The following is a 27575-nucleotide window of genomic DNA, read 5'->3' as shown; positions in this document are numbered from 1 at the left end:
TATCTGCAAGTCAGGCTGAATTCTGAATCTGATCTGGCTTTTGCATCTGTTTCCCCAAACTCATTCCTACAATATATCACTGCTTCATGTAAGCTTTGGTGAAATAATGGGATTCATTTTAGTTTGGTTTCAACTTCCTTTTCCTGCCAGGGGATTGTTCCTAGAATGGAATCTGATTTCCAGTACACCTCGAAAATGACCTAAAATATGAGCAGGTACAAACAGCATCCATTTTGGGCTATGCAGGGCTGTCACAGCCAAGCCTAATGTCATCATTCGTGATGTCAGTAAGTGCATTTCTAACAAGACTGCTACATAGTGATCAAAGACTGTCATGTTTTTGGGTCTTATATTTGATATTTTCTTAGGTTCAGGTTTCAACAGTCATTCCAGCAAGCAGACCTCACATGTTCTATGATTCAACATGCAGCCTTTATTGTCCATTATCTGGGAATAATGGCAAGACCCAGGGATCATTACTTAGGAACCTTGCTTTGTACACTGGCTGCTGGAATGGATCATGCACTGCTCTTTGAAAGTGGAATGAATATACATTTTAGCAGACAGAGACTGAGCTATCATTGGTTTCATTAAGATGAATTATAAGAGTGGATCATGTATGTCTCTGTTCTCCTTGATGCATAACATAAAATACCACTCGGTTTTTTTCTCTCTAGACAAGAGACGTTAAAACGTAAAACTCTTTGTACTGTGTAACATAGCTCAGTCTTGGAATTGACTCAACTCTTCTGGTTAGTACAGAGCACTCTACTTTGGCTGTTCTCTGCAAAGCTGAAGCACACTCTGTAGACTAAACACATGGATAGAACTTTCCCTGGGATTTTCCCAATCTGCCTCAAGCTTCAGAAACCTAGATGAAACAGCTTAAATGCCCATTTCTCTGGGAATTCTGATTTTCTGAAAGAGATTGGGCAACATTCCACACCTTCAAGTCGATACAGCCCCCTGTCCGAGAGCTGTCTGTGATTGTGTCCCTGTCTGCAAAGACTGAGTTAGAACTGTCAATCGAATCCACTATCCTGAGCCTGTTTTTTAATCTTTGCCAAGCTGTCCACAGAAATATTCGAACAGCTTTTGAGCTAATACTGAAACAAATATCAAGAGATGACTACATCTCAATTATATTAGATCAACAGCTATACACAGAGAGCTGTATTTCAAATCAGCGTTGAACAGAAAGCCAACCTTTGACCATGGCATGTGAATATCTTGTCAGTTAAACAGTTTAAACTACATATAACTTGCTGTAAAGCTCTCATCATATGAAGCCCAGCACCACCCTGTTTTCAGCTGCAGAGTACTGTGAGATCTAGGGACTGAGCTCCTTTCATATGACTCAAACCATAAAGCAGCTGAATCAAAACCATCTTAAGACTCCTAAATCCATTGGCTTCAAAGTGAGGAGTTGTGGACGTGAGTTCATAGGAGTTGCATTTCTGTGTTGTCTGACATCGGAAACTATCCTAAAAGGATTGAACTGGACTTTCTGGTCTGTGTGGTTAAATGTTGTCACACAATGTAACTGCTTACAGCCAGCCATAATTCTTGCCCATTAGTTGACTTGTTCACCAGCAGGACATGTATGCCGTTGGCACATTTGTTTTCAAATGTCCTCTGAAATAAGTTCTGATTTTGGAAACTTGGGGTGTGGATGGGGGGGTGGCTGTTTGGATACTTTTCTCACTTCAGTGGAACAAGTTGTCTGCTTGCCCTTTTGGTATTGAAAGGACCATTTTGTACTGGGACCAGATGTGAGACATTCCTTGTAGCAGTAGTTTAGGCAGATAAGCTAGCATGGGTTAATGTCAAGTCTTTATAGTGGTCTCTTACACTGTGAAAGCCTGCAGTATATGTAGAAAATTGGTTTCAAACACAACGTGCAATTCATAAAATTCTTCATTTGCACATGGATATTACATAGAAAGAGGAGGTATTTTTTCTGGTGGCTGAAATGGTGTGGAAGTAATGATGCACACAACTTCATGTTTGTAATTAATGTATGAGGACCCCACCCAGGTTTCTGTATAGACTTTCTTGTTTTAAACAGGCTTCCACTTATCTTATGTCTGCTTTAAAGAATAGCATACTGCAGATAGATTGAGGCGGCTGGTTTCAATTGGCCTGAAAGAGTTAACATCCTCTTAATAAAAGCCTAGGCTTCCTTTAGTAAGCAACTTGGATATTTGTGGTATGGAATTCCTGAGTCAGCAGTTAACTAAAGGGTTTGTGTGGGTGTGTGACTGAGAAGGGTTTCACTACCAATAATGGAGTGAGTTGCATCTGGCTTGTGTGTCAGCAGGATAGTCATGACTGTTAAGGATGGATGGGACAGTACTTGAAAATTGCCTGGTAAATTTGTACATATTAGCAAATGCTCTGCCTCTTATTTCAAAAAGTATGCAAACCAATCCCACCCCACCTTCCTTTACCAGATCACTGAAACAAAATGGAATGTGAAAAGAATCTGGAAGTGACTGGCCAATTGCATCCTCTTTCTCCCCCTCAGCTGAAAATATAAACTCCCTGATCATCCTGTTTCAGGTTGTGTCCTGGAATTGATAGAGCCTTTGCTGAGTGAAGAGGATTCTAAATTTTGGTCTGCAATTATTAATCAGTGAGATGCTTCAACATCATCATCCCCTTCGCTCCTGAAGAATAAAGTTAGGTATTTGAGAGATTTGGTTTGCAAGTAAGATTTTGTTTTATGACTCAGACTTTTTAAGGAGTTCTATAATGGAAATGTAATGTGGTTATTGACTTAGATCCATGTCTCTTCCTAACTGTGGGTGTACCTGCCCCACATGGACTGCAGTGGGCCAAGAAAGCAGCTTACCACTTTCTCGGGCATTTAGGGATGGGCAAAATGGTAGCACGCTTACATCTCATGAAAGAATAACAAAAGTCTTGTGCAGCATATTGATTCCAGAGTTAAGATGAAGATTTTTTCTTTCATCCCATGGCCAAAACTAGGATTTGGTGAATGTTGCATTGTCTTTGAGATCTGTGAAATATCAAAAACAGACAGTTAAAGCATTGGAGTTCACAAAGGAAGAATTGCAATTAAATGTGAATGCTTTGCTGTGGTTATCTGCTTAGTCTCCGTGTAGTCATTTTTGAATTATAATCACTGCAAAGTGGAATGTTTCAATGTCGAGGCATGAACTGGGCTTCCAGGCTCTGGTTGAGACCGCATATTATGGACCACAGTCCAGACAGTCCCGTTCACATCCTGAGGCAAGGCAGGTTCTTATAGCTTTGGTCCCGTGTTGTGGACTGGCTCAACAGTCCTAGACACTATCATTTTTCTTTTGCTGAGCAACTTCAAAGTACTGGGTTGGAATGAAGAGAAGATGGCCAGCCAGCTGAGACCAGGTACAGTGAATCTTTTTACATCATCACTCCTGAGCAAAGTAGCTTAATGCTAATGCTTTCTTAAAGCTGTGAATACTGACAAGTTCTCTGCTACCTTGCCTAAGTGGCCATTCAGTGTGTGAACAGGATATTCCAATTGGAGAGAGCATAGCATTAAAACTTAATTTACCAACAATAACCAGTGCTGACTTTCTTTCCTCCAGCCCAATTCTAGTGGCTCAAGTGGCATCGGAATGTGTTGCCTTTACTGTTGTTTTCTTTTAACTCTGGATTTAATGTTCTTTTTCTTATTTTTTAAAAAACGAATTGGCTTGTTTAAATCAAATGAAGATCCATTGATAAAATTGTACTGCATGGAAGAAAGTATTTTAAAAAGTGATAAAGGAGGACTTTACAAAACATTTCTGTGGGGAAGTTACCATTTTTGAGTTCAAAGATAAATTGAGTGCTATTAAAATGACCCTGCTGTGGTCATTTTCTTCCATTCATTGTTTGTAAAAAGCCTACTTCGTGGTCTAGCCTCATCTGGGCACCAGTTGAATATTGCCTTGCAGTGACGTTGCTGCTTGGCATCTCCCATTTTTGGGATTGCCACTATTTTGGAATCCGTACATGCCTGCAGTATTAACTATGCACTTCTGCAGTTGACTCAGCACTGTATGGACAGCTGTCTTCACTTGTGATTCAAATGCTGGATGTATAGTGCTAGTCTGTGTATTTGAATAAATCATTTTGCATTGGCGTATATTCAAAATCGTGCTTGTTTTAAATCCCTGAAAATGTTATCCATTTAAGTAAGGTCATGTTTCACTATAATTTTTTTCACAATAATTTCACTGAGGGGTCAGACAGAGCCACCCCCTCTCAGATCGCTGTGGATGGTGAATTGACAGATTGATGGATTTTTGAGCACCAAGGGAATAGAGGAACATGAGGATAGGATAGGGCAGGACCATGGAGTTGAGGTAAAAGATAAGCCATGAACTTGCTGAATGGTGGTGAAGGTTCATGGAGATGTATGGTCTACTCCATTTACTCTACTCTATTTCTTAGTTGGGGGTGATTCCCTTGGTTAAAGTGGCTGGTAAAACCTTCGATCAATGTAAACTGTGGGACAATTCTACCCTCCCCACAAATGTTTGGAGTATGATGTATAATTTTGTGGCTTGCAACACTCTTATATTCCGAGCATGTCTGAGCTCCTTAGCCATGATTTATTTTATTTGTGGGATGTGGGTGTTGCCAGCTAGGCCAGCATTTATTTCCCACCCCTAACTGTCCTAAAGAAGGTGGTGCTGTGTTGCCTTCCTGTACCACTGCAGTTCATGTGTTGTAGGAACACCCACAGTGCTGTAGGGAGGGTGTTTGGGAAGTTTACCCAGCAACAGCGAAGGTGGTGGTGATCCCATGCATCTGCTGCCCTTATCATTCAAGGTAGTAGAGGTCACGGGTTTGGAAGGTGCTGTTGAAGGAGCCTTGGTGAGTTGCCGCAGGAGCCTTGGTGAGTTGCCGCAGGAGCCTTGGTGAGTTGCCGCAGGAGCCTTGGTGAGTTGCCGCAGGAGCCTTGGTGAGTTGCCGCAGGAGCCTTGGTGAGTTGCCGCAGGAGCCTTGGTGAGTTGCCGCAGGAGCCTTGGTGAGTTGCCGCAGGAGCCTTGGTGAGTTGCCGCAGGGCCCTCTTGTATATGGTACACAATGCTGCCATTGTGTTTTGCTGGTAAAGGGAATGGATGTTGATGGTGGTGGATGGGGTGCGAATCAAGTGGGCTGCTTTGACCTGGATGATGTTGAGTTTCTTGGGTGTTGTTGGAGCTGCATTCATCCAGGCAAGTGGAGAGTATTACATCATGCACCTGACTTGTGCCTTGTAGATTTTTTTCCGATCTCACCCCTTCAGGCGTAAACCTTGCTGGAGTGGCTGGTTTTCTTGGGCAGCAGCACAGCCTGTGTGTTGGGCAGGACCCCACCCTGGGCTATGGTGACCCCTCCCAGCAACTTGTTGAGCTCTCTGTTGTGGTGGACGGCGAGCTGCAGGTGGCAGGGGATGATGCAAGTCAGTGTTGCCAGCCAGCTCGGCGATCTCGGCCGTCAGATACTTGAGGACAGCAACCAGGTAGACAGGGACTCCGGCCCCGACACGCTCAGCATAGTGACCCTTGCATAGCAGCGGTGGATACAGCTGACGGGGAACTGGAGACTGGCTCTGGAGGAACGTTTTGGCCTTGGCACGCCCTTTGCCTCGGTTTTACCGACTTTGGTGGACAGGCTTTGGGGGGTCAGGAGGTGAGCTACTCTCTGCAGAATTGCCAGCTTCTGACCTGCCCTTGTAGCCATAGTATTTATATGGCTAGTCCATTGCAGTTTCTGGTCAATGTTAACTCGCAGGATTTTGATAGTGGGGGAATTCAGAGATGGTAATGTCATGGGGAATTAGTTAGATTTTCTCTTGTTGGACACGGTCATTGCCCAACACTTGTGTCATGCGAATGTCCTTTGCCACTTGTCAGCCCAAGCCTGAATGTTATCCAGCTCTTGCTGCATATGGAGACGGACTGCTTCAGTGTCTGAGTCGTCGCTAATAGTGCTGAACATTGTGCAATCATCAGCAAGTGCCCCTACTTCTGACCTTTATGATGGAGGGAAAGTCATTGATGAAGCAGCTGAAGATGGCTGAGCCTAGGGCACTACCCTGAAGAACTGCAGTGATGTCCTGGGACTGAGATGATTGATCTCCAGCATCCACAACCATCTTCTTTTGTGTTAGGTATGTCTAACCAGTGGAGAGATTTCCCCCTGATTCCCATTGACTTAGGTTTTGCTAGGGCTCCTTGATGCCACACTCAGTCAAGTGCTGCCTTGATGTCAAGGGCAGTCACTCCCACCTCACCACCTGCAGTTCAGCTCTTTTGTCTTTGTGTTTGAACCAAGGCTGTAATGAGGTCAGAAGCTGAGTAGCCCTGGCAGAACCTGAATCTGTGAGCAGGTTATTGCTAAGCAAGTGCCAATTGATAGCACCATTGACTACATTTTCTATCGCTTTGCTGGTAATTGAGAGTAGAAAGATGGGGACGATAATTGGATTTGTACTGCTTTTTGTGTGCAGGACATACCTGGGCAGTTTTCCACATTGCTGGGTAGATGTCAGTGCTGTAGCTGTACTGGAGCAGCTTGGCATTGGAGCACAAGTCTTCAGTACTATTGCTGGAATGTTGCCAGAGCCCATAGCCTTTGGAGTGACTTAGTTGTAAATACCCAAGTTGTGTTTCTAATGCTCTGCATTCTAACCTCCAGAGCAGCTTGCAATTTATAGAAATTACTTCATGTTGCACTCTGAAAAAATCATGTTTGCAAAAAAGTTACTGAGCAGTTGGAAATGAAGTCTGCTTCAATTTGAAATTCTGTGCACACATTGAAGATTGTCAATATCAACAATGGTGTGAATTTCAATCGTGCACTTAACCATCCAAAAAAAATGTAAGTGCATCATGCACTAGGAATGTGCTTCTAACATGAAGCTGCCTAACAAATGCTTAAACTCTGTTCTTTAATTTTAAAAAAATGCTGGACAAACATAGCGAAAAAGGTAATTTGATATTTTTTCCCCTGAGATTTGACCAAACTGTGCATTTGTTTCTGATGTCCAGTCTTTTTATCTCCTGTAATTTAGTGACCTCTGCAATTTGTCTTTGGCAAAGATATGGCAGATTTTTAGAACAATTATATTTTGAATAGCAAAAAGCCTTATGAGCTGCACTGTGTACATGTAGAACGAGAATGGCATATGTATTGTTATGATCACCTTCACTAATAATGATTAATGTCCAAAGTTATAATAGAAAAACAAGACAAGGGGCTCACAGTTACATCAAGGCTTTAGTTATTGAACTTCATGATGGGCGCTCAGCAGTGGTGGAATGGAAAGAAAAGTAGAGATGCATATAATTGAATCATCTTAGAACCGCATAATAAAATTACCACCATGCAACATAGTGTGATTTTGAGCCTGAGCTATCCCCATTCAACTAGAGGCAACTTTGGGATGCTACAGGAAATGCCGGAAGTACTCAGGTCTAGAAGTGTCTGCGGAGAGAAAAACCGATCGATTGTTTCAGGTCAGTGAGAACTGGAAAAAGTGAGATGCAAGAGGCAAGTATTAAGCAAGTATTTCCAGCATTTTTATTTCATGTTCCCAGCACAGCAGTTTGCTTTTGTCCAGGATGCTGCATTTGACCTTAACTGTGAACATGACTATGGAGACTGGAGTCTGATTGTGGTATCTATGAAGGAGTCTGCCTGCTGTCTGCCACAGGAATGTTGATTACAAGGATGATCCTCAATCGCTACCTCCCAGTGGCCGAAAAGTTCCTGTCAGTTACAGTGTGGTTTTCACCCATCAGGAGGCACCACAGACATGATCAGTGCACACCAAATCAAGAAAAATGCAAGGAACAGTACCAACCTCTGTGTGACCTCCTTTTCAACTTCCCAAAAGCTTTTGACCCTGTCAACTGTGAAGGCTAATAGAGTACCCTCCTTGAATGTGGCTGCCCTCAAATTCGTTGCCATCCTCTGCCTTTTCCACGATGATGTGCAAGCTGTGGTCCTCACCAACAGAACCACCTCAGACTCTTTCTCAGTGAAGACTGGGGTCAAAAAAGGTGCTGTCATTGCTCCAACTCTCTCCTTCATTTTCCTCGTGAAAAGATTTCACCTCTCCTCCAGCATTGGAAATAATTTGTAGAACAAATGAGAAACTGTTCAATCAACACTACCTCCGATCCAAAAGCAAATCACACCAGCCTCAGTCATTGAGCTGCAGTCTGCAGATGATGCTTGTGTGTGCGCGCTCACTCAAACTGAGCTCTTGACACTGTCAACTCCTTGGAAGCATCTGAGCAAACAGGCCTTTTATTAAACACCTGGAAAACTAAGATCCTCTTCCAACCAGTCCCAAAGCACAACGCCCCCTTCGTTCTCTCTCTCTCTCCCCCCCCACTCAAAATACCAAAACTCTTATCGATTAAGATCAGTGGTGAGATTGTGAAAAATGTGCAGTATTTTCCATATGTTGCCAGTCTCTTGTGGAGGCAGACATAGATGTCTAAATTCATTGCCTCCCATGTGCCAGCTCAGCCTTCAGCCGACTGAGGAAAGAAGCATTTGAGGATCAGGTTCTCAAACCCAAGAATAAAGTCGAGTTTACTGGGCAGCAATGATGTCCTGTGCTCATAGATGTTTCAGAGACTTGGACAATTTACAGCAGACACTTCAAAGCAATGCAGAAGTATCACCAGCGGTGCCTTAAGATCCTCCAAATCTGGTGGCAAGGTAGGTAGCTCAACAGCAGCATATGCTCCCAAGCAAACATGCCCAGCATTGAAATGCTGATCACTCTAAAACCAGACCTCCTTGTCAGAACATGTTGCTTGTATACCTATCGCTAGACTCCCAAAGCAACTGCTCTACTTGTAATTTGGTCACAGCAGGAGACTCCCAGGAAGGCACTGGCAATGTTTCGGGGATGTCCTGGAAGCATCCTTGAAGAGGTCAAACATCCCTGCTGCTTCCTGGAAGACCCTGGCTTGTGACTGACCAAAATGGAAAAGGTTCATTTGGGAGGACGACAAACACATTAAAACACATTGTTGGGAACACAGATGAAGTTGAGATATTGGAGAGGGTGCACAAAACTCTTCAAGCACACGCCCTGCATGTGACAGAATCTGCAGATTGTCCATCTTATTTATAAACCATCTCAACCCATCGAACTGGAGTGGAAGCAAATCATCCTGTCTTGAGGGACTTCTCACAAAGAGATATTTGATCTTAGTGCTGAGGGCTAGTGAAGTGAAGCCATTTTTAGAATCATACAAAGGTTACAGCTTGGGAGGAGGCCATTTGTCCCATTTTGTCTGTGCTGGCGCCTTGCAAACGCAATTCACCTAGTCCCACTCACTTGCATTTTCCCCATAGCAGTGCAAATTTGTGTTCTCCAGATAATTACCCTATTCTCATTTGAAGGGTTTGATTAAATCTGTCTCCACCACGCACTCGAGCAGTGCATTCCAGACGCTAACCACTCACTGCATGAAAGTTTTTCCTCATGTTCTCATTGCTCCTTTTGCAAATCACCTTAAATTGGTGGCCTCTAGTTCTTGATCCTTCTGCCAACCATGTCCAGAACCCTCATGACTTTAAACATCTCTATAAAATCTCCCCTCAATTTTCTATCCTCCAAGGAAATCAACCTCCGCTTCTCCAATCTATCCACATAACTGAAGTCCCTCAATGTGAAGCCATTCTCATTAATCTTTTCTGCACCCTTTCTGATGCCTTCAAATACTTCCTGAAGTGTGGTGCCCTAAACTTGGACACGTTTACTCGAGTTAAGAGGCCGAACCTCAAATGTTAAGTGTTAACCTCAAGTGTTAAATACGGGTTTACCATAACTTCCTTGCTTTTGTACTCTGCCTCTATTTTATAAAGCTCAGGGTGTTGTATGCTTTATTAGCTGCCTTCCCAACCTACCCTGCCACCTTCAATGATTTGTGCATTCCCAGGTCCCTCTGATCCTGCACCCTCTTTAGAAATTGTATCCTTTATTTTAAATTGCCTCATTCTTCCTACCAAAATTAATCACTTCACACTTCTAGATGAAATTTCATCAGCCACTTGTTCGCCCATTCCACCAGCCTATGCCCTATTGAAGTTAATCACTGTCCTCCTCAACAAGTTCATAATACTTTCAAGTTTTGTCATCCACAAATTTTGAAATTGTGCCTTGTACACCGAAGTCTAGATCATTAATATAAAACAAGAAAAGTAGAGGCCCTAACACAGACCCTGAGGGACCCACTAAATACCTTCCTGCAGTCCGAAAAAGAATTACAACTGTTTCCTGTCACTCAGCCAGTTTGCATCTGTGTTGCTACCATCTTTTATTTCATAAGGTCTAACATTCCCAATAATCCTGTTTGTGGCACATTATACCTTTTGAAAGTCCAGTTATATATTATACAAAGAAGAAAGAAATAAAGGAAACTCGCATCCGTTAAATTCAATTTACTCAGTTACTCAGTTTAAAATCTATTATTGGAATTTGTTCTTGCAGAAATAAAGACCTCATTTGAATCGTAGAAGATCCAAATCTGCTTCACTGTTGTTGACTTGAGGATTAAATGTTGACCCGGACTGGGTCCTTAATAGTGCTTTGGAATCTTTAACATCAATCTGGGCAGGCAGGCGTTGCATTGTTGGAGGTGCCCCTTTTCAGGTGAAATGGTAAACTGCTTAGCTTACCGTCTCACCTGAAAAAGGGCACCTCCAACAGTGAAACACTCCCTCAGTACTGCTGTTGTGTTTTGGTGTGCATTATCTTTTTAAGTGCCTGGATTTGCCCGTCTGAAGCAGATAGTGATGTTGCCACTGAGCCAAGGCTGAGATGTGTCTTATGTATTATATATTTCTACAGTTTAGTGACAGGTTCCAGTTATTTTCCCAGCATACCACCACCACCAAGGCATGCTCAGAATTTAAGAATAAGTGGTCTGTTTGTGCTGAAGTTAATCACAATTGCATAACCAACCGATAAAATTAGAGGCAAGGATTTTTTAAAAAGTCTTCCGTAGAATTCTGTTCTGCAATTGGGATTAAGTTCACCAATAGAAACAGCCATTCTATCAGGGATCAGTCCCCTATTCAGAAAGGGGAAGAAACCCACTTTTCTAACTAACTATATTTTTACTGAAAATTAATACCCATGATATTTCAGGATATCCCACATTATTGAAGTGAATTGGAGGGAATGTGATGCACTTTCACAAATTTGCTTTGGGAATACTTCTTGAATGTGGTTTATGCTATAGCTTAAATTCACACTTTTCCCTACTATGCGCACTGCATTATTATGCTCATGCACTATGCAAGTAAGATAAAGTGAAGAGAGGGTGGTATTATTGAGCCTCTTATTGATGTCTTCTGTAGGAAGAAAGATCTTGTGCTGTAACAGTTCCACATGACAATGGTGAGATTCTTGTCATGTTAGGTCTGTTTTTCAAATGCTGAAATGGTTTTCCAAATGGTGCTTGAACCACAGGAAGCAAGCATTCCTCCCTGTCATGCAAACATTTAGATTAAAAATAAGCACACTTCTAGATTTCTGTAAAATGAGATAACCAACCTGTTCCTTCTAATACCTGTTGATGCTGAATGTTAGAAATTTCTGGCTGGCTAATCCAGGGTGAATTTGATCCTCTTGGTGTTCATTCTGAGCAGCTCCCTTTTCTAACACTGTTATACCTTACACTGCAAACATGGATGGGTGTTAAGTAGCTGGAGTTAAATTCGAATGGTCGTGAATTGTATCAAAATAGTTCTGCATTAATGGCTGCAGCTTCAATTGCAGTAGAAATCTTTGGGTAATATTGTATGGTAGATTAATGTAACAACTGTCCATGTTAAAACAGTTGTGTATAAGGTGGCCTAACGAGGCAGCTGACTAAGTCTAAGTCATACAGGCCAAAGAAAGTTTGACCCCATATGTTGCAGTGGGTTGCTATAGCTGGCTGCCTTGCCCTGGGTTAAAGCTACTACTGATTCCCATTCTGGGATCTATCAGTACTAGGTGTCCTTGGAAAGTGTGGATGTTGCTGCAGACAGATTTATGTGACTGTGGTGTAATTCTTACCAACCCCTTACAAACATTCAAATAACAGTTCCCATTATCTGGGCTTCCCCTATACAAAAGCTCTGTATCCTTGTGTAAGGTGATTACACAACAAACTTCATGCATGCTGACTGCCCTTGGTATCTTGCCCAAGTTGCTGAGCCTGGATGGCGAATGCCTAAAAATTTAGGCAATTTCGTCCTTCAGTTGAGGGTGCAATGTAACTGAATCTAGTCAGTGCCCAATTGGCCATTGTATTGCTGGATAAGATGGGGGGAAAGAAAGACATCAGCTAGGATCATCACTCCTGTAACTGTTTTCTATTTGTACATTGGACAATGGCACAGTACTGGCTAGGACCTGTGAAGGCACTCCCAATGTAGGTTGTGACCTTACTGCTGTTGGGTTGGGAGGTGGGATGGTGGCATTTATACTTCACACTAAGATGAAGTAAGCTGTTGTTCTTTTGAAATTTCTAAGAAATTTTTCATCTGTCTGAATATGAATAGAATAACACCTTGAGATTGTGGGCTTTTTGGGTAAAGGTCAGCCAGTCAGTCAGTTTTCTGTTGTTTGGCAATGCACATAGGTTCGGCACAGTTCTTTAAAAACTGAAAAATGCTCAGTTGGGAAAAGAATTTGTTTAGGGTAGGCTAACTGCAGAACTTGTATTCTGATAGTTGAGTACAGAAGCCCTGACACACTCCTTGTACATTGATCTCTGGTGCTACAGCAATCGTAGGGAACCAGTGATTTTGTTGGCATGTAAAATAAATGTACAGAAAGGTGGCTCATTAATTATACTTCTATTCTTCTCCCACCCTATTCTTACAGCTTAGTATAGAGAAAGTCAGGGCCATGGTGGAGCAAGTCGAGATGAAAGCTCAAGTAATTCGGTCAGAAGTCAAAGCAGTAACTTCACGGCACAAGAAGGCTCTGGAGGAACGTGAATGTGATTTGTTAAGAAAGGTGAGTTACTCTGGCAGTTTGCCAAATGAAATTTGGTATTTGAACAACCTGGTTCACCTATGGTTTGTGATTCAGTGCTTAATGCTGAGGTGCTCGCATGAAAACCCAAATTAACATTTTTTCCTCATCATCCCCACTCTGCCCCCTCCTGATGGTGACTTGTGCTGTAGAATACTTGTGTCATGCTCACGTTTGAGCTTAAATGGTTAATTGAGGACTATTGCACTACGGTAATAGGGTGTTATATTAAATTAAGCTACTATCACAAACCAGACTGACATGGCCTACCATCAGCCTGAATAATAGCTGACACTGTCAGATACAATGTGTATTTTGTGTTGAGTGCCTGCACAGATTGGGAGGCTTAGGATTGGGACCCTTATGTGACATCTAGTGAATTATTTTGAATTGCTGACTCTTGTGTAGATGTACAATCATGACCCTGTAATCCGGAATTAGATGGAATGACCACCTAAATCTGTTTTTGATGGTATTGATTGTTACAGGGGAACTTCTTGCTCTTCAACCAGTGTCATGGAATTTAACATTCGCTAAATAGTTAGGTGAAAATTTCATGGAATAGAATCTTGCAGTGTAGGAGGCCGTTTGACCATTCACTGCTGTGCTGGCTCTTTAATAGGTCGGCCAAATTAGTGCCATGCCCAGCATTTTTCCCATTACAGGGAGGTGGTGACATAGTGGTAATGTCACTGGACTGGTATTCCAGAGACCCAGGGTAATGCTCTGGGGACCTGGGTTTGATTCCCACCATAGCAGATGGTGAAATTTGAATTCAATAAAAATCTGGAATTGCAAGTCTGGTGATAACCGCAAAACGCCAATTGTCGTAAAAACCCATCTGGTTCACTAATGCCCTTTAGGGAAGGGAATCTGCTGTCCTTACCTGGTCTGGCCTACATGTCACTCCAGACCCACAGCAATGTGATTGGCTCCTAAGTGCCTCAACAAGGGCAATTAAGAATGGGCAGTAAATGCTGGCCCAGCAAATTATCCAATTAACAAATAAAAACTGTAAATTAGCCCTCTGGACTAACCTGCTCAGCTATTTTTTTTGAAAATTCCTATTGAATTTGATATCACCACTTTTCTCAGATAGCCTGCTCCAGATCTTAACCCTTAACAATGCACAGTGGCAGCAGTGTGTACCATGTAAGATGCACTGTAGCAACTCACCAAGGCTATCACCTAGAAAGACTAGGGCAGCAGATGCATGGGAACACCACCACCCGCAGGCTTCACCCCCCCCCCCCCGCCAAGCCAAATCTCACACCATTCTGACTTGGAACTAGATTGCCGTTCCTTCAAGCTTGTTGAGTCAAAATCCTAGAACTCCCTCCCTGCCAGCACTGAGTGTACCTATAATACATGAACTGTAGTGGTTCAAGGTGGCAGCTGTCCACCACTACAAGGGCAATTAGGAATGGGCAGCAAATGCTGGCCTAGACAGTGGAAGAATAAAAAAACAGAATTGTGCATAATATTCTGATTGAGGTCAAACCAGAGATTTACAAGTATAGCATGACAGCCTGCCTGCCCCTATTTACAAAGGTAAGTATCCCATATGATTTTTGACTACCATATGTGCTTGTTCTGCTACCTTGAAAGTTTTGTGGATATGTCCTGAGGCCCCTTTACTCCTTCAAAATGGTATCCGATTTTACTGCCCCTCCATCTTGTTTCACAATTGCATCCCTTCACATTTATCTATATTAAGTTGTATCTGCTGTGTCTGCCCATTTCACTTATTTGTACGTCCTCCTGAGATCATCATCTATCCTCCTCTCTAATTTACCACATTGCTGAGTTTTGTTTTGTCCGCAAACATCGACGTTATACTCGTTATATACCTAAATCAGGTCTGCTCCTGATTTGGACATTGGAACTCCCACTGCACTTCACTCCAATCAGCAAAACATCTGTCTACTGCTACTTTCTTGCCCCTACCCCTTAGCCTAGTGCTTACCAAAGTTACCACTGCCTCTTTAATCCCATGTGCTTCTATTTTCCAAAAATGCCATCCTTTTGAAAGTCAGTATATATAACGTCTACTCAGACACACTGTTACTTCAAGTAATTTGATCAGCTTAAACGTGATCTGCCTTTTAATAAATTCATGCTGGCTGTCTCTTATTAACCCATGTTTCTCCCAATAGAACTTCTGTTCTTGACCATTGATATTTAACTGATTGGCCTGTAGTTAGAATCATAGAAATTTACAACACAGAAGGTAGATCATTCAGCCTATCACGTCTACGCTGACCAACATGTAGCCATTCAGCCTAATTCCACTTTCCCAGCTCTTGGTTTGTAGCCTTGTAGGTACATAATCCAAGCACTAACTTATGGCAGTTTCTGTCTCTAGCACCCTTTCAGGCAGTTAGTTTCAGATTCCTATGGGGGGAAATATGGAGCCCCCTTCAAACTACCTCCTAAATCCATGTTCTCTGGCTATGGACCCCTCAGTCATGGGACATAGGGCATTCCTGTCCATTAATTTCAAGACTCATTTTATAAACTTCAGTTAGATCTTCTCGCAGTCTCCTCTACTCTTAATAGACAACCATTTATTGTGTATTCCCTTGCCATGCATTACCTCACGCACTTCTGGATTGAACTCCAATTGCCACTGTTCAGTCCTGCTGATTTAGTCCATTGATACCCTCCTGCAGCCTACATCATTCTTTATCAATCACATGGCCAATTTTTGTATGTTGTGCAAATTTTCTAATCATACCCCTACATTCAAGTCCAAACAATTGATACATAACAGGAAAGTAGCCAGAGGCAATTTGGAAAATGGTGAGAGCATCCACTATTCTCTTGCTTTCCTTAATAGCCCGGGATGTGTTTTGTTCAGGGCTGGGGATTCATCTGCTTTCAAAGATTTCTAAACCAATTAATACTTCTCTTATTCGCTATGTTAATTTCATCTAATATTTCACACACCCCCCTTATGAAAACCCCTTGTGAAAACCATTAAGAACCAAAGCACGTCCCTCTGTCTCCGCACACCAGCTACCCTTTTGGGCTCTAATGGGCCTTACTCTCTTTCTTAGTTATCCACTTGAAGTTTCTTGACATCCAGGGGGCTCTAGATTTGTTAGTCAGCATTTTCTCTTCAGGGGAACATAATTGCTCCACACCCGCTCTGTCACTTCCTTGAATGCCACCCATTGATCTGACATTGATTTGCCTTCAAGTAGCTGAAATCACATTTCAGCTTAATAAAATTCCCTTTTCCCCAATTATAATCTTTTATTCCTGGTCTATCGTTGTCCTTTTCCATAACTGGAATTATCAGACTTATCCCTCCCACTTTTTGGACAGGGGTGTTAAGTTTCCAACCCTCCAGCCCTCTGGCACCACAGCAGAACAAAGGGGAATTGAAAGACTATGGGCAGAGATTCTGCTGTTTCCATCCAAGCTCGCTAACCATCTGGACTGGGTGAATTGTTAACTTTGCCAACCTATTTTCTTGTCCTATTTGAATTCTTGCTCTCCTTTCCTCTCTACTCAGATGTTCATTTCATTGTTTTTTGTGTAAGATTGATAAAAGTATTCATTCACCACCTCAGTCATGCTCTCTGCCTCTAAGATGATTTCCTTTTCTTGTCTATAATTGGTTCCATCATTCCTTTTTATCTACCCTTTCACTAAAAGATTAAGTTCCCTTTTATTCTACCTGCTAATCTTTGCCCTTGTATACTTTTTCTGTTTCTCCCTGAACGCACTATGCTGCCTAGTTTGTTGTTATATTCTATACCTGACAATTTATTATAAACTGCCCTTTTCTGTTTTATTTTAACCTCTTGTTGTCCAGGGTATTTTTAGGTTTAGCTGCCCCGTCCATACTCATGGGAATTGTTTTTTACCCAAATTATCCTGACATTGAAAGTCTGCCATTGCTCATTAGCTGTTTTCCTGGCCAATCATTTTTCTTTTCCTGTGCTAGACCCCTTAAACCCCTCCACCTCAAGTGTAGCTGAAGCCTACCAGCTAAGAGAGTGCCAGTTTAGCTGTCTGAGCCTGTGTAGGGGTTTGAGTTTACAATAAACAGTTTAGAAAAGAGTGCACATTTCCTCAAACCTGAATCAGTAAGTTTTGCCAAAATCCAATAGCTTGTGTCTTCAGTAACTGCTGTGGTACAGTATTCAATCTCAACTAGAGTGGCAGGAGCGCTACAATTAACCTCTGCACTAGTTAAGAGAGAATGAAACATCAACCAGACTTCTTGCTCCTGGGTCTCCAAAGATCACGGCAGGAGATATGGGCATCCAGTGAGGACAGATTGACGAGGATTTCATGTGAATGACAATTTGAGTACGATAATGGAGGCTTTTGCAATTTGGTATATGAAGGAGGTGAGCCAACTCTTTGGGAGAGGAGCAGAAAACGGTTTAGAAGTGGAGGGAAAAAATGCCCTTTGCAAACCCAGGTTAGTATTTTAGAAAGCACACTGCATCTGTGAAGCCAGCGGTTTAAATAGAGGGATAAAGGGGAATTTTACGTTCTGGATATCAATAATATTGCTGTAATAGATGATTCTCTATCTACATGTGAATTATAACCACATTCTATTAGAATGAGAATTATCTAACTGCTGTTGGGGTTAAATTTGAATATATAACCTACAGAAATCATTAAAAATACAGTAGAATATTTAAGGCTACACAAGGATATAGAAATTGGTGTATTAAAACTTAGCCTGTGGACTTATTCTGGGGAGACAAGGGTAAAGAAATATCATTCTATATAGTTTCTTTAAAACCTCAGGATGTCCCAAAGTGCTTTACAGCTAAGTAAGTACTTCTGAAGGGTCATCACTGTAGGAAATGCTGCAACCAATTTATGCAGCAAATGGCAATAAGATAAGACCATATGATCTGATTTAGTGATGTTGAGAAGTTGGCCAGTGATCCAGACCTAGTTGCCTCACTATTGCCTTGGTAATCATTGCTGACAGTTTGAAACTTGGGCTCAGTGCTTTTAGTAAAACATTACATTGTTTGCACAACGTAAACATTAGCACTAGTTTCCAGGATGAACTGATCTCAATTTTGCTGGGAGTTTGGGTGTTTCCCTTGAATTCAGTGCCCCTAACTTAGAAGAAAGTTGGCTTTGGTATCTGATTTTGATTATTAACCCAGCAAACCCTACTGGAACAACACCAGATCTGGATGTCTTGTGAGGACAGGGTCTGCCCTGTGTTCATATTAAAAAACAAAAAACTCAAAATGCTCAAACCCTCAGGGGCAAGCAGTTAGTAAATGTTTTTTTTTTGCAACAAGGGGAGAAAATTGGTTGGGTGAAAAAGTTACTTATATATGGTGGGTGAGATCGTTAGATTAGTGTTCAGCATTCTAACACTTTTTTTTACGTGAACAGGTTGAAAAGATCCGGCAGATGAAGGCCAAGACTCTGCACCTTCAGGTGGAAGCGCTGCGTGAGAATTTAAACAGGCTAGAGAGCACTATAGACTGTGTGCAGAAAGCCTTATTGGATGGGCGAGATGTGGATGTACTCTTGGCAAAAGAACAAATGTTTGTCCAAATCCAGGACTTGAAGAAACTTAGGAACCTCCTTCAACCTCAAGACGACGACACACTTTCTTTCATTCCACCTGATGGTGTTCTGTACAAAGCCATCAAGTCACTGGGCATAATCAGTAGCAGTGCCTATGCCCCAATATCTACGGCTACTGGTGAGGGATTGAAACGGGCATTACGTGGGAAAATGAGCAGCTTCACTGTAATCACCAAGGATCACACTGGTGAAGGAAGATCATCTGGTGGCGATTTGGTCGTAGTTGTTATCATGGGACCTGATGGCTGTCTCTTTCGCGCTGATGTTCTTGATCATCATGATGGTACCTACACAATTAGTTACTCCCCACATCTAGAAGGAGAACATGTGGTTTCAGTGACGATTCGTGGCCAGCATATTGAGAACAGCCCCTTTCGAGTAATTGTCAAAGCAGGTCGCAACTACTCTGGAATTGGGCTTCCAATTTGTTCCTTTGGCGGAGAAGGAGATGAAGATGGACAACTTTGCCGACCATGGGGTGTTTGTGTCAACAAAGAAGGCTATATTATCATCGCTGACCGTAGCAACAACCGCGTTCAGGTGTTCACACCAAGTGGAACCTATCACCACAAGTTTGGGACAGCAGGTGCCAGACCTGGGCAGTTTGATCGTCCTGCTGGTGTTGCCTGTGATCAAAATTGTCGAATTGTAGTGGCTGATAAGGACAACCACCGCATTCAAGTTTTCACCTTTGAAGGACAGTTTGTCCTTAAGTTTGGGGAGAAAGGAAGCAAGAATGGCCAATTCAACTACCCATGGGATGTTGCAGTCAATACTGATGGAAAGATCCTAGTGTCTGACACTCGCAATCATAGAGTTCAGCTTTTTGGCCCAGATGGAAACTTTGTAAGTAAATATGGCTTTGAGGGAGCTTTGTGGAAGCACTTTGATTCTCCTCGTGGAGTGGCCTTTAACCATGAAGGACACCTTGTGGTCACAGATTTCAACAACCACCGTCTGCTGGTAATCCATCCTGACTTCCAGTCTGCACGCTTCCTTGGCTCTGAAGGCACAAGTAATGGTCAGTTCCTCCGACCTCAGGGTGTAGCCATTGACCAAGAAGGGCGCATCATTGTGGCTGACTCCAGGAACCATCGCATTCAGATCTTTGAACCAAACGGCAACTTCCTGTGCAAATTCGGGACCCAAGGCAGTGGTTTTGGGCAGATGGATCGTCCGTCCGGAATAGCCCTGATGCCAGATGGACTGATAGTAGTCGTCGACTTTGGCAACAATCGTATCCTCTTGTTTTAATAATGCTGTGTGCTTTGTTTTTCTATATTGTGGATTTGTTGCTCAGGGACAATGTCTTAATTGTTTTCCCTAGAGAAGACAGGTTTTTTTTTCTGTGCTGCAGTCATCTACCTCATGTTGGTAAAGTGTGAGCTGTGAGACTACTTCAAAACTACATAAATATATAGCAGACCTACCTCACTGCCTGCAGATGTTGGGCTAACTTAATGTTTGGATGTTTCCATGGAACTGTGCAAATGTGTCCAGGCAATTGGTGCCTTTATGACCTGAATCCAAAGACTTGTTTCTTAGTATTAAAATTGTCCTGTAGCTTTATTTAAAAAAATCTCTCAGGTAGGAAGACTATTGGCCACTTCTATAGCCTAAAAAATGGCCATTTGTGGGTGACTGAAAGGCTTTGGCTGCCTACCTGCATACATTTTGTTTTCAGGGATTATTTGATATTGAATATCTCGTATGTTTAGCCCTAACTCGTCTGAATGTAGCCCTACGCTCCACCTGAATGTAAACTAAATACCTCTTTTTTTTGTTTTTTAGGGTGTAATGTTCTTTGGCCTGATGCACATAATGGTGAACATAGAAGTTGTTGAGGGTTCTTCTGAGTGTTTATTTGGGGTATTTGTGTAAGGAAAATTTGGGTTGTCATTTGATACCCTGAAGATCAAAGTATATTACCTGGGATAATCAAATTATATTTACCTCAACTGCTACCTCAGGTACCGGTATAAAATCAATTTCCTACTGAATTGGTAGGCTGGATTTGGTTTCGGAGGCAGTATTACTTTGTGTTGGAAGTGTGAATTGGCTGATTTAAAAGACAGTATCACTTTTTCCTTGGGTGTTGTTTAGTCCTGATTGGGAATCTGCAGAAAAATGAGTTCAGGGTGGAGAAAGTCTACTGGTCCTGCTTTGGGTGTGGTACTGCTTGGATGCACACGCACTGTTACAGATGCCATAAACTGAAATGAACACCTAACTTGGAAGATCCAATTGGTTCTCAATGCCAAGCTTTCTAAATGGGGAAGGTTTTTAAATCATCCAGTGCTTCATTGAGAACTAATGTATTTGGAAGTGATAGCTTTATCACAAAAATATTGTAAAATGCATCAAGGACTGACCAGCTCTTTACTGGTGGGATTTAGACAATGGGGTTATGTTGTCCTGTCCTTATGTAGAAAATAAGTCAGTTCTTTGGAGGGCATTATTGTAATGGTTTGTGTGTGTCGTGCGCTGGAGCAGTAGTAACACTTGTAAAGACCCATAAGGACGGGCAATAATTGCTGATTGTAACAGCGCTGTTATGTGAATATTCTGCCAGGATTCTGGTTGTATCTAATAGTTAAGGAAATATATATATATGCTGTAGTGGTAGGAACATTGGTAGAATCCATGGATTTATTTCCAGCTCTGAATCTTCCATTTTTCCTGTAGCCCAAAAGTGACCAATTAGTTTAGAAATGAGACGACGTCTCTTTAAAACTTTTAAATTAAGTTTATGCAAATGATTTCCTTCACAGCCTTCTCTTTAAATACAGATTTTAGGAAAAGAAAAACAGTATTTTTACAATCTAGGAACCGCAGCAAAAAAACTTGACATTTTACAGAAACCACACTGAATATTTTTGCAAAACCTAGAAGTGGTTAACACCATAAATTGTATAATTTTAACTCTGAGCCAGTTTCATCACACCTGCTAAGATACTCCATTAGTGTTCCTGCCTTGCTAGTTTGGTGACCAGAATTAAAGGCACAATCCCATTTCCATTTCACTTCTTAGCCATTTGCCTGCCAGTTACTTGCAGCCATGCTGCAGTCTACAAAAATGACACATTCCATCTTTATAATAATGAGTGAGCATTGCTTTTTGGGAAGGAAGGGGGTCCAAACGTTTAAAGCTGTGAAGGTTGGTGATTTTCAAATATGGCACTGTTTTCTTCACTTAATCAGAGGGCTGTGTGGCTTCAGTTTGGATCAAAAGTGACATGGTCAGTATTGGAACAACATATCTAGGCCAGCTCCTCAAACCCAAGGGGCTTAAGAATGAACAAATGCAGTTGGACCTTACCTCAATCCTTTGTCGTTCAGGGTTCAAATGCAAGAGCTGCTGTTTATTTAAAACTTGCATCAATTTGGCTGTTTTATCAATCCCCTGAGCTGGTTGAAGCAATGCTTTACTTTTGAATTCTTGGCAGCATGGAAGGAAGGGGCATGCTGGTCAGTAAAATTGTAATGGGAAATCTGAAATGAGGGGTAGCATTAATGTAAATTGAGGTCCACAGCCCCCTAGTGTGGGGGTGGTTGGCTGTTTTTGGTTAATCTTCAGTAAGATTGGAAATTACTTCAGAATTTGTGTGGAGCAGTCTCCATTTATAAATGTTAGTATCCTACTTTATTGTAAGCTCCCTAATGGATCTATTTAGCTTTCAAGATGAAACTGGCTAATGTGCTGCTTCAGATTGTAACAGTTGGTTGAATATGTCGTGGTTAGATGTTGTAGCATAGAATGGCTTTTGTTTTACACATTGGGAAATTGTTCATGAGCAGTGGTTAATGATTAATGCAAAACTGTTAAGGGGCCCATCAATTTAAAATACACATTTAAACTCTCCAGCTTTTCAAGGATGAAATAGGCTTTGTCTTTAGAATTAAATAAAACACTACAAAGTCTAATTCCTGTCGTTTGAATGCTGTGCTCTTTAGCTTTGAGGTTTATGCAGTTACAGCTTTGGGTGGACTGCCTTAGAGATATCCCTTGAAGCCATTTTTTCCCCTTTTTAGCACAAATTTAAAGATACAAGCACATATTTGTCAGCCCCACTTTTGGGGTATTTTTAAAAATAGACATTCAGCCTTCAAAAAAAAATCAACTTTTCACACCAGGTAAATCTGTTATTACTGTTTTGAGTTCCCTTGGGATAGCAAAATAATAAATCCACAAACCAAATTGAACCTTCTTTAAAAAAAATGCCCTAAATTTAAAACGTTCAAAATATATCTTCTGTTACTGTGTTTGAGGTATTGGTGTGATGTAGGATTCATAATGGCCTCCTGGCTAGAATATTGCAGTTATGATAACTAGTTCAGTACTCTGCATTTCCTGATGGCTCATGGTGAACTTTACTAGTATAAAGTGTGATGGCCCCTCTGATCATGTTGCTTGTAATGAGGTCGTCAGCTAAACATTGGGTGGAATGGTTGTTAAAATCATAACTTGCTTTTGGATTAATATTTTGAACATTCTTTTTTCATGAGGCCATATTTTGATATGAAACATTAAGGGACCTTTTTCAAGTATAAAACTTCAAATTACAGGTTGAGTCCAGGAGGGACATTGAAGCCCTTATTTTAAAAATTCACCTTTTTAAATCTTTTCTATTTGGCTTGTGTCTGCTATCCAGTTGGTAACTTAAGATGATCTTCGTTTAGTTTTCTCTACATTTTGAATTGGCTAGGTCAGAGCTGTGAGTGTTCAAAACTCGCATCACTTTCCAACTTTGTAACTGGACAAATCCCCAAAGTCTGTTTAGCTTGAGTATTCACAAAACAATTTCACACAGCTTTACAAGCAAATGCAGAGAGTTCACTAAAAGTGCTTAATGGATTATGTTCACAATTCTTAAACTAATCAGGCACAGTACCTTACCTCAAATAACCTCAGCAAAAGATCAACTTGCAGAACCCCAAGAGGCCAATTAATTCAGAGACTAGGGTCTAAATGATACATAATTCTCAGGGAAGTGATCCTACCATCTCTGGAGGGTAATAGGGGTGCAAGATGTGGTTCTGGTGCCTTGTTAGGTAATGGCTTTTGTCTACCTCGGTGCCTCTTTCCGCGGCAGCTTCAAACTACCTCATGTTGGAACCCAATTGGCTCACTTGCCATTGGGTGAATAGCTTGCACCGGGAGCTAATGTGCAGTTTTTTTTGATATCGGGATTTTAATGCAACCCATGAATCAGCTGCTGAAAAGGGCATTGAACAAAAGTATATGAATGATGGTTGGCGTAAAAACGTGACTGGTTTGTCTCCTCCATCCACCTTTTTGAGAATCCCATTCAGCATGCAGTTGGGATCATCAGTTTGATAGCATCTGAAGTTCAACTTAAAACAAAAACCCTCTACAATATGAACACAACTCCTTCTGAACTTAATGGGGGATTAACGTTGTTTAAAATATAGCATTTACAAGTATGAAAGACCACATGCTCCCTGGCATTTTTTATCAACTTTGTGGCATCAAAGGGAAGCTCCAGGAAAACTTCATGGCAGGTGACTAAGGTGACTAGTTTTCAACCTAGCCCTGCTCTGTGTTGAATGGTACCATTCTATGAATAGTTATGTAATTTGATTTAGTGACATCACCAGGCAGGCCAAACAAAAACCTCTCTACCTCCTTTGTGCACAGATGGATTATGTTATATTTACATAGAATATAGACATACATTAAAAAATATGGGATGGTTCGTTCACACTAACTTGGTAAACATACTGCCCCAACAGGTGTTTAACCCTACTTTCACTGTTCCAACATGTTTTTTCACTTCCATTGTTGGGAGGTGAGAGGTTGGCAGCAAATGGGTGAGCTTTGGTCAAATGACTGGAGATTCTCATTAAAGTTATTGAGTTGATAACGTGGCATTCCTCCTGTCTTCCTTTACTACTTGTCAAATGCAGCTTGCACCAAAAGCGTGGGGCTGTTCAGGTTAATTGCTGGAAAGAGGTGGCAGTGCCATGCTTGGGGGCAGGGGAGGAGTCAATGGTAAAGTAGGTTTGTGGAGCAGTTGAATTATCGCCAGTTTGGATCTTTATTCATGTACATACTTGCAAAGTAGAAGTTTGGTGATTAAGGGCACTTGGAGTTGATTTTCTAAGCTTGCCAGCAGATTCAAATTGAAGTCTTGCAGGGTTTGTTTGACCAATTACAATTCAGTGCAGTTTATTCAAAGCTGAATGATCAGAAATTTAATAACCCGTTTCACACACCAAATAGTTGGATGTTGTTAAAATGTAGACAAAGGAGTTGTTGACTTTTTCATTGACAAAATGTGACCCCAGCTGATAGTGGGAGCACCTGATGTGCTGTTTGTTTAAACAAATTGTTTTTGTGAACTGATTTTATGAAGTGCTTAAGTTGTTTTTTTTATATTGTGAAACTGGGTTTCAAACCACTAGTTAAGCAGACTTTATTCAAAATTTATTCTTGAGAATTTAAGTGTCTGGTCCAAGATCCAGAAATCCTGGCTGAGAAGACGTAATATATAGCTTAAAGAAGTTTTCGCTGTTTTCTAAAAACGGTGAAACCAAGTTCTGGGCTCAGATTATTTTACAGAGGCAGAGCTACAGTAAAATCAAATGTTCTATTGAGTTGTGTAAGAAGTGATTTTGCTTATTGCCTCTGTTTTTCTTTTTCTAATTTTAACTTTGTAGTCTGTGTTCTAGATTAAGGGGATAGCATTAAAATGTCTGGTGCAAGTGGTCAAAGGCCCTTTTCTCAAACTTAGACAAGTGCCTCAAAATGACGGAGCCTGTTTCTGTATTTAAAGATGTCCGAGCAGTATTGTTTAAGCTACTGTTGTACAACAACCCAGCATTTAATGTTCATCGGTGGTTACCACTGCTTAAAGGAGAGGGGAAATTGGGGTCCTAGACTACCAGAAAAGTGTTTGTTTTCAAAGAAAATTCCTCTTGGGGTTGTCTTTACAGTAAGGTGACGGGTAATTTTTTTGTTTCGCCCTTTTGTATAATTTACCTCTAATTGTAAGATCCAGCCTCTGCACCAAAGAATGAGGTTTACTGACCTGGAACACTTCTTATTCCTGTGTGTTTGAAAGCCTAAAAATTGATGTTTGTGCAATTTTTATCTGGATGAAAGTTCAATAAAATTTGTTTACAATTGATGCATTCTTATGCAGTTTTTTTCATGAGTTGTGTTAAATCCGTGCACTATGTACAACTGTAGCTTCAGGATTTCATGTGATATAATGGATGGAAATGAGCAGAGACACAAATTTCATGTAAATCGCAACATATCTAAATGAAGCGTTTGATCTTGGTTAAATTGAAGTCCTTGCACATTTAATTTCTTCATATTCTTACACGAAATGAAAGCTGTTAATGGTTTAAAAGCAGATGTGAAGTCATACGTATTGGGGGAAAAAAATTTTTTGCTACGCAAGTCCTAATAGGTTATATCGGGAGCAATTACAAAGAGATCATGATGTCCTAATCAATGGACCCCAGCTGATTGAAATAGCTCGAGCGCTAATCCCTCACTGTATTGTATGGATGTTGCACTTTTTCCTAATCGGCTCAAGTATTGGAGCAAGTATCTTACCAGCTAGAAAATGGACATGAGCTATCAAAAATGAGCAAACAACCCTTATAAAGCACTCACGTTTAAAGCTTTTATGAACTTTTCAATTCAGGAATATGTGAACCTAGGGCTTGTAATGTTGCATTATTCCCAGATTTCTGTAGCTGCAAGTACTCGGGCTGCTAGAGTAGACTAGTGTCACTACTTATTGTACTCGTGGATTATAACAATGCGTCAGTGTCATTGAAATGCCATCCCCAGAATCTAACCTAAACCTGCCTTAAACAAAGTATGACAGTGTAGTGATTATTGCTACTGAATTAGTAACCCACAGGAACAAAAACAGAGAATGCTGGCAGAACTCAGCAGGTCTAGCAGCATCTGTGGAGAGGGAAACAGAGTTAACGTTTCAAGCCCGTATGACACTTGAGCTCTGAAGAACGGTCATACGGACTCAAAACATTGACTGTTTCTCTCCCCACAGATGCTGCTAGACCTGCTGAGTTCTGCCAGCATTCTCTGTTTTTGCTTGATTTCTAGCATCTGCAATATTTTGCTTTTATTTTAGTAATCCACAGGCCTTGAGAATGAGTGCCATGGTGGAATTTAAGCAGTTTGAGAATCTGAACTGCAGTTTTGCTAGAATCGAGTTGTGTGCCCATAAAGTTGGATTGCTGTAAAACTCCACTGGTTCACTAATGCCCTTTAGGAAAGGAAATCTGCCATCCTTTTGTGATCGCACTTCTTGTGACTCAGACCCAGAACAATGTGGCTAACTCTCCATTCCCCTCTGAAGTGGCCCAGCAAGCTACTATAGGCCCACCACCTCGGGCGATAGGTATATGCAATAAATGCTGGCGAAACCCATGTAAAGTACTTCAGCCCTCTATTTGGTTTTATAAGCTTCCATTTTAAATTTCAGGTGCCCCTTGGTACACCTTGCACCCTGTGTCCCGATTCCCAACAAAAAGGAGGCAAGTCAGTGAAGTACCAGCGACAATGACAAATAACAGCATTAAGGATTATGGAGGAAAAAGTTTTTAGGGTTGTAGGGTGAAAAGGATACTTCAGTTTTGGTGCATTATAGTTTAAAAATTTGAAGCATGTCACTAGAACTGTACTTAGAGCTTCACCTAGTAAGTTATCAAACTGGTGTGAGGCTCTTACCATGTCTGCTTGGACATCTGCAAAAGTTCCAGATCCTCTAATCTCAATTCATGGCACACAAATTAACCACAACAGTATGTGTTTACAAAACCACAGTAAATTACGTCCTTGTTACCTTCAGGTATCTTTTCCCAAGTGATGAAATACTGAATGTAACGGAAGAAAATTTGGTTTCACAAACCAAGTGAGTGCTTCGGAAAGTTTAAATGCACT

At 41.4% G+C, this 27575-nt stretch overlaps 1 protein-coding gene across 2 annotated transcripts in view; it reads left to right on the top strand.

Annotated features, from left to right (window-relative positions):
* The window catches only part of trim71 (tripartite motif containing 71, E3 ubiquitin protein ligase), a 58541-nt gene extending 32762 nt beyond the window's left edge, over positions 1-25779 (top strand). The window contains exons 3-4 of one of the 2 annotated variants that reach the window (XM_078543983.1): positions 12890-13024; positions 18431-25779. In XM_078543983.1, the coding sequence (XP_078400109.1) occupies positions 12890-13024; positions 18431-19882 (1587 nt within the window). In that variant the 3' untranslated portion in view covers positions 19883-25779. The remainder of the gene's footprint in view (positions 1-12889; positions 13025-18430) is intronic. The other variant, XM_078543984.1, reaches the window with a different exon arrangement.
* The last annotated feature ends 1796 nt before the right edge of the window (positions 25780-27575 follow it).

This window comes from Cetorhinus maximus, chromosome 6 (genome assembly GCF_964194155.1).
Source record: "Cetorhinus maximus chromosome 6, sCetMax3.hap1.1, whole genome shotgun sequence".
Lineage (NCBI taxonomy): Eukaryota > Metazoa > Chordata > Chondrichthyes > Lamniformes > Cetorhinidae > Cetorhinus > Cetorhinus maximus.
The sequence above is the reverse complement of the archived record's forward strand: the minus strand, read 5'-3'. Positions and strand labels throughout refer to the sequence as shown.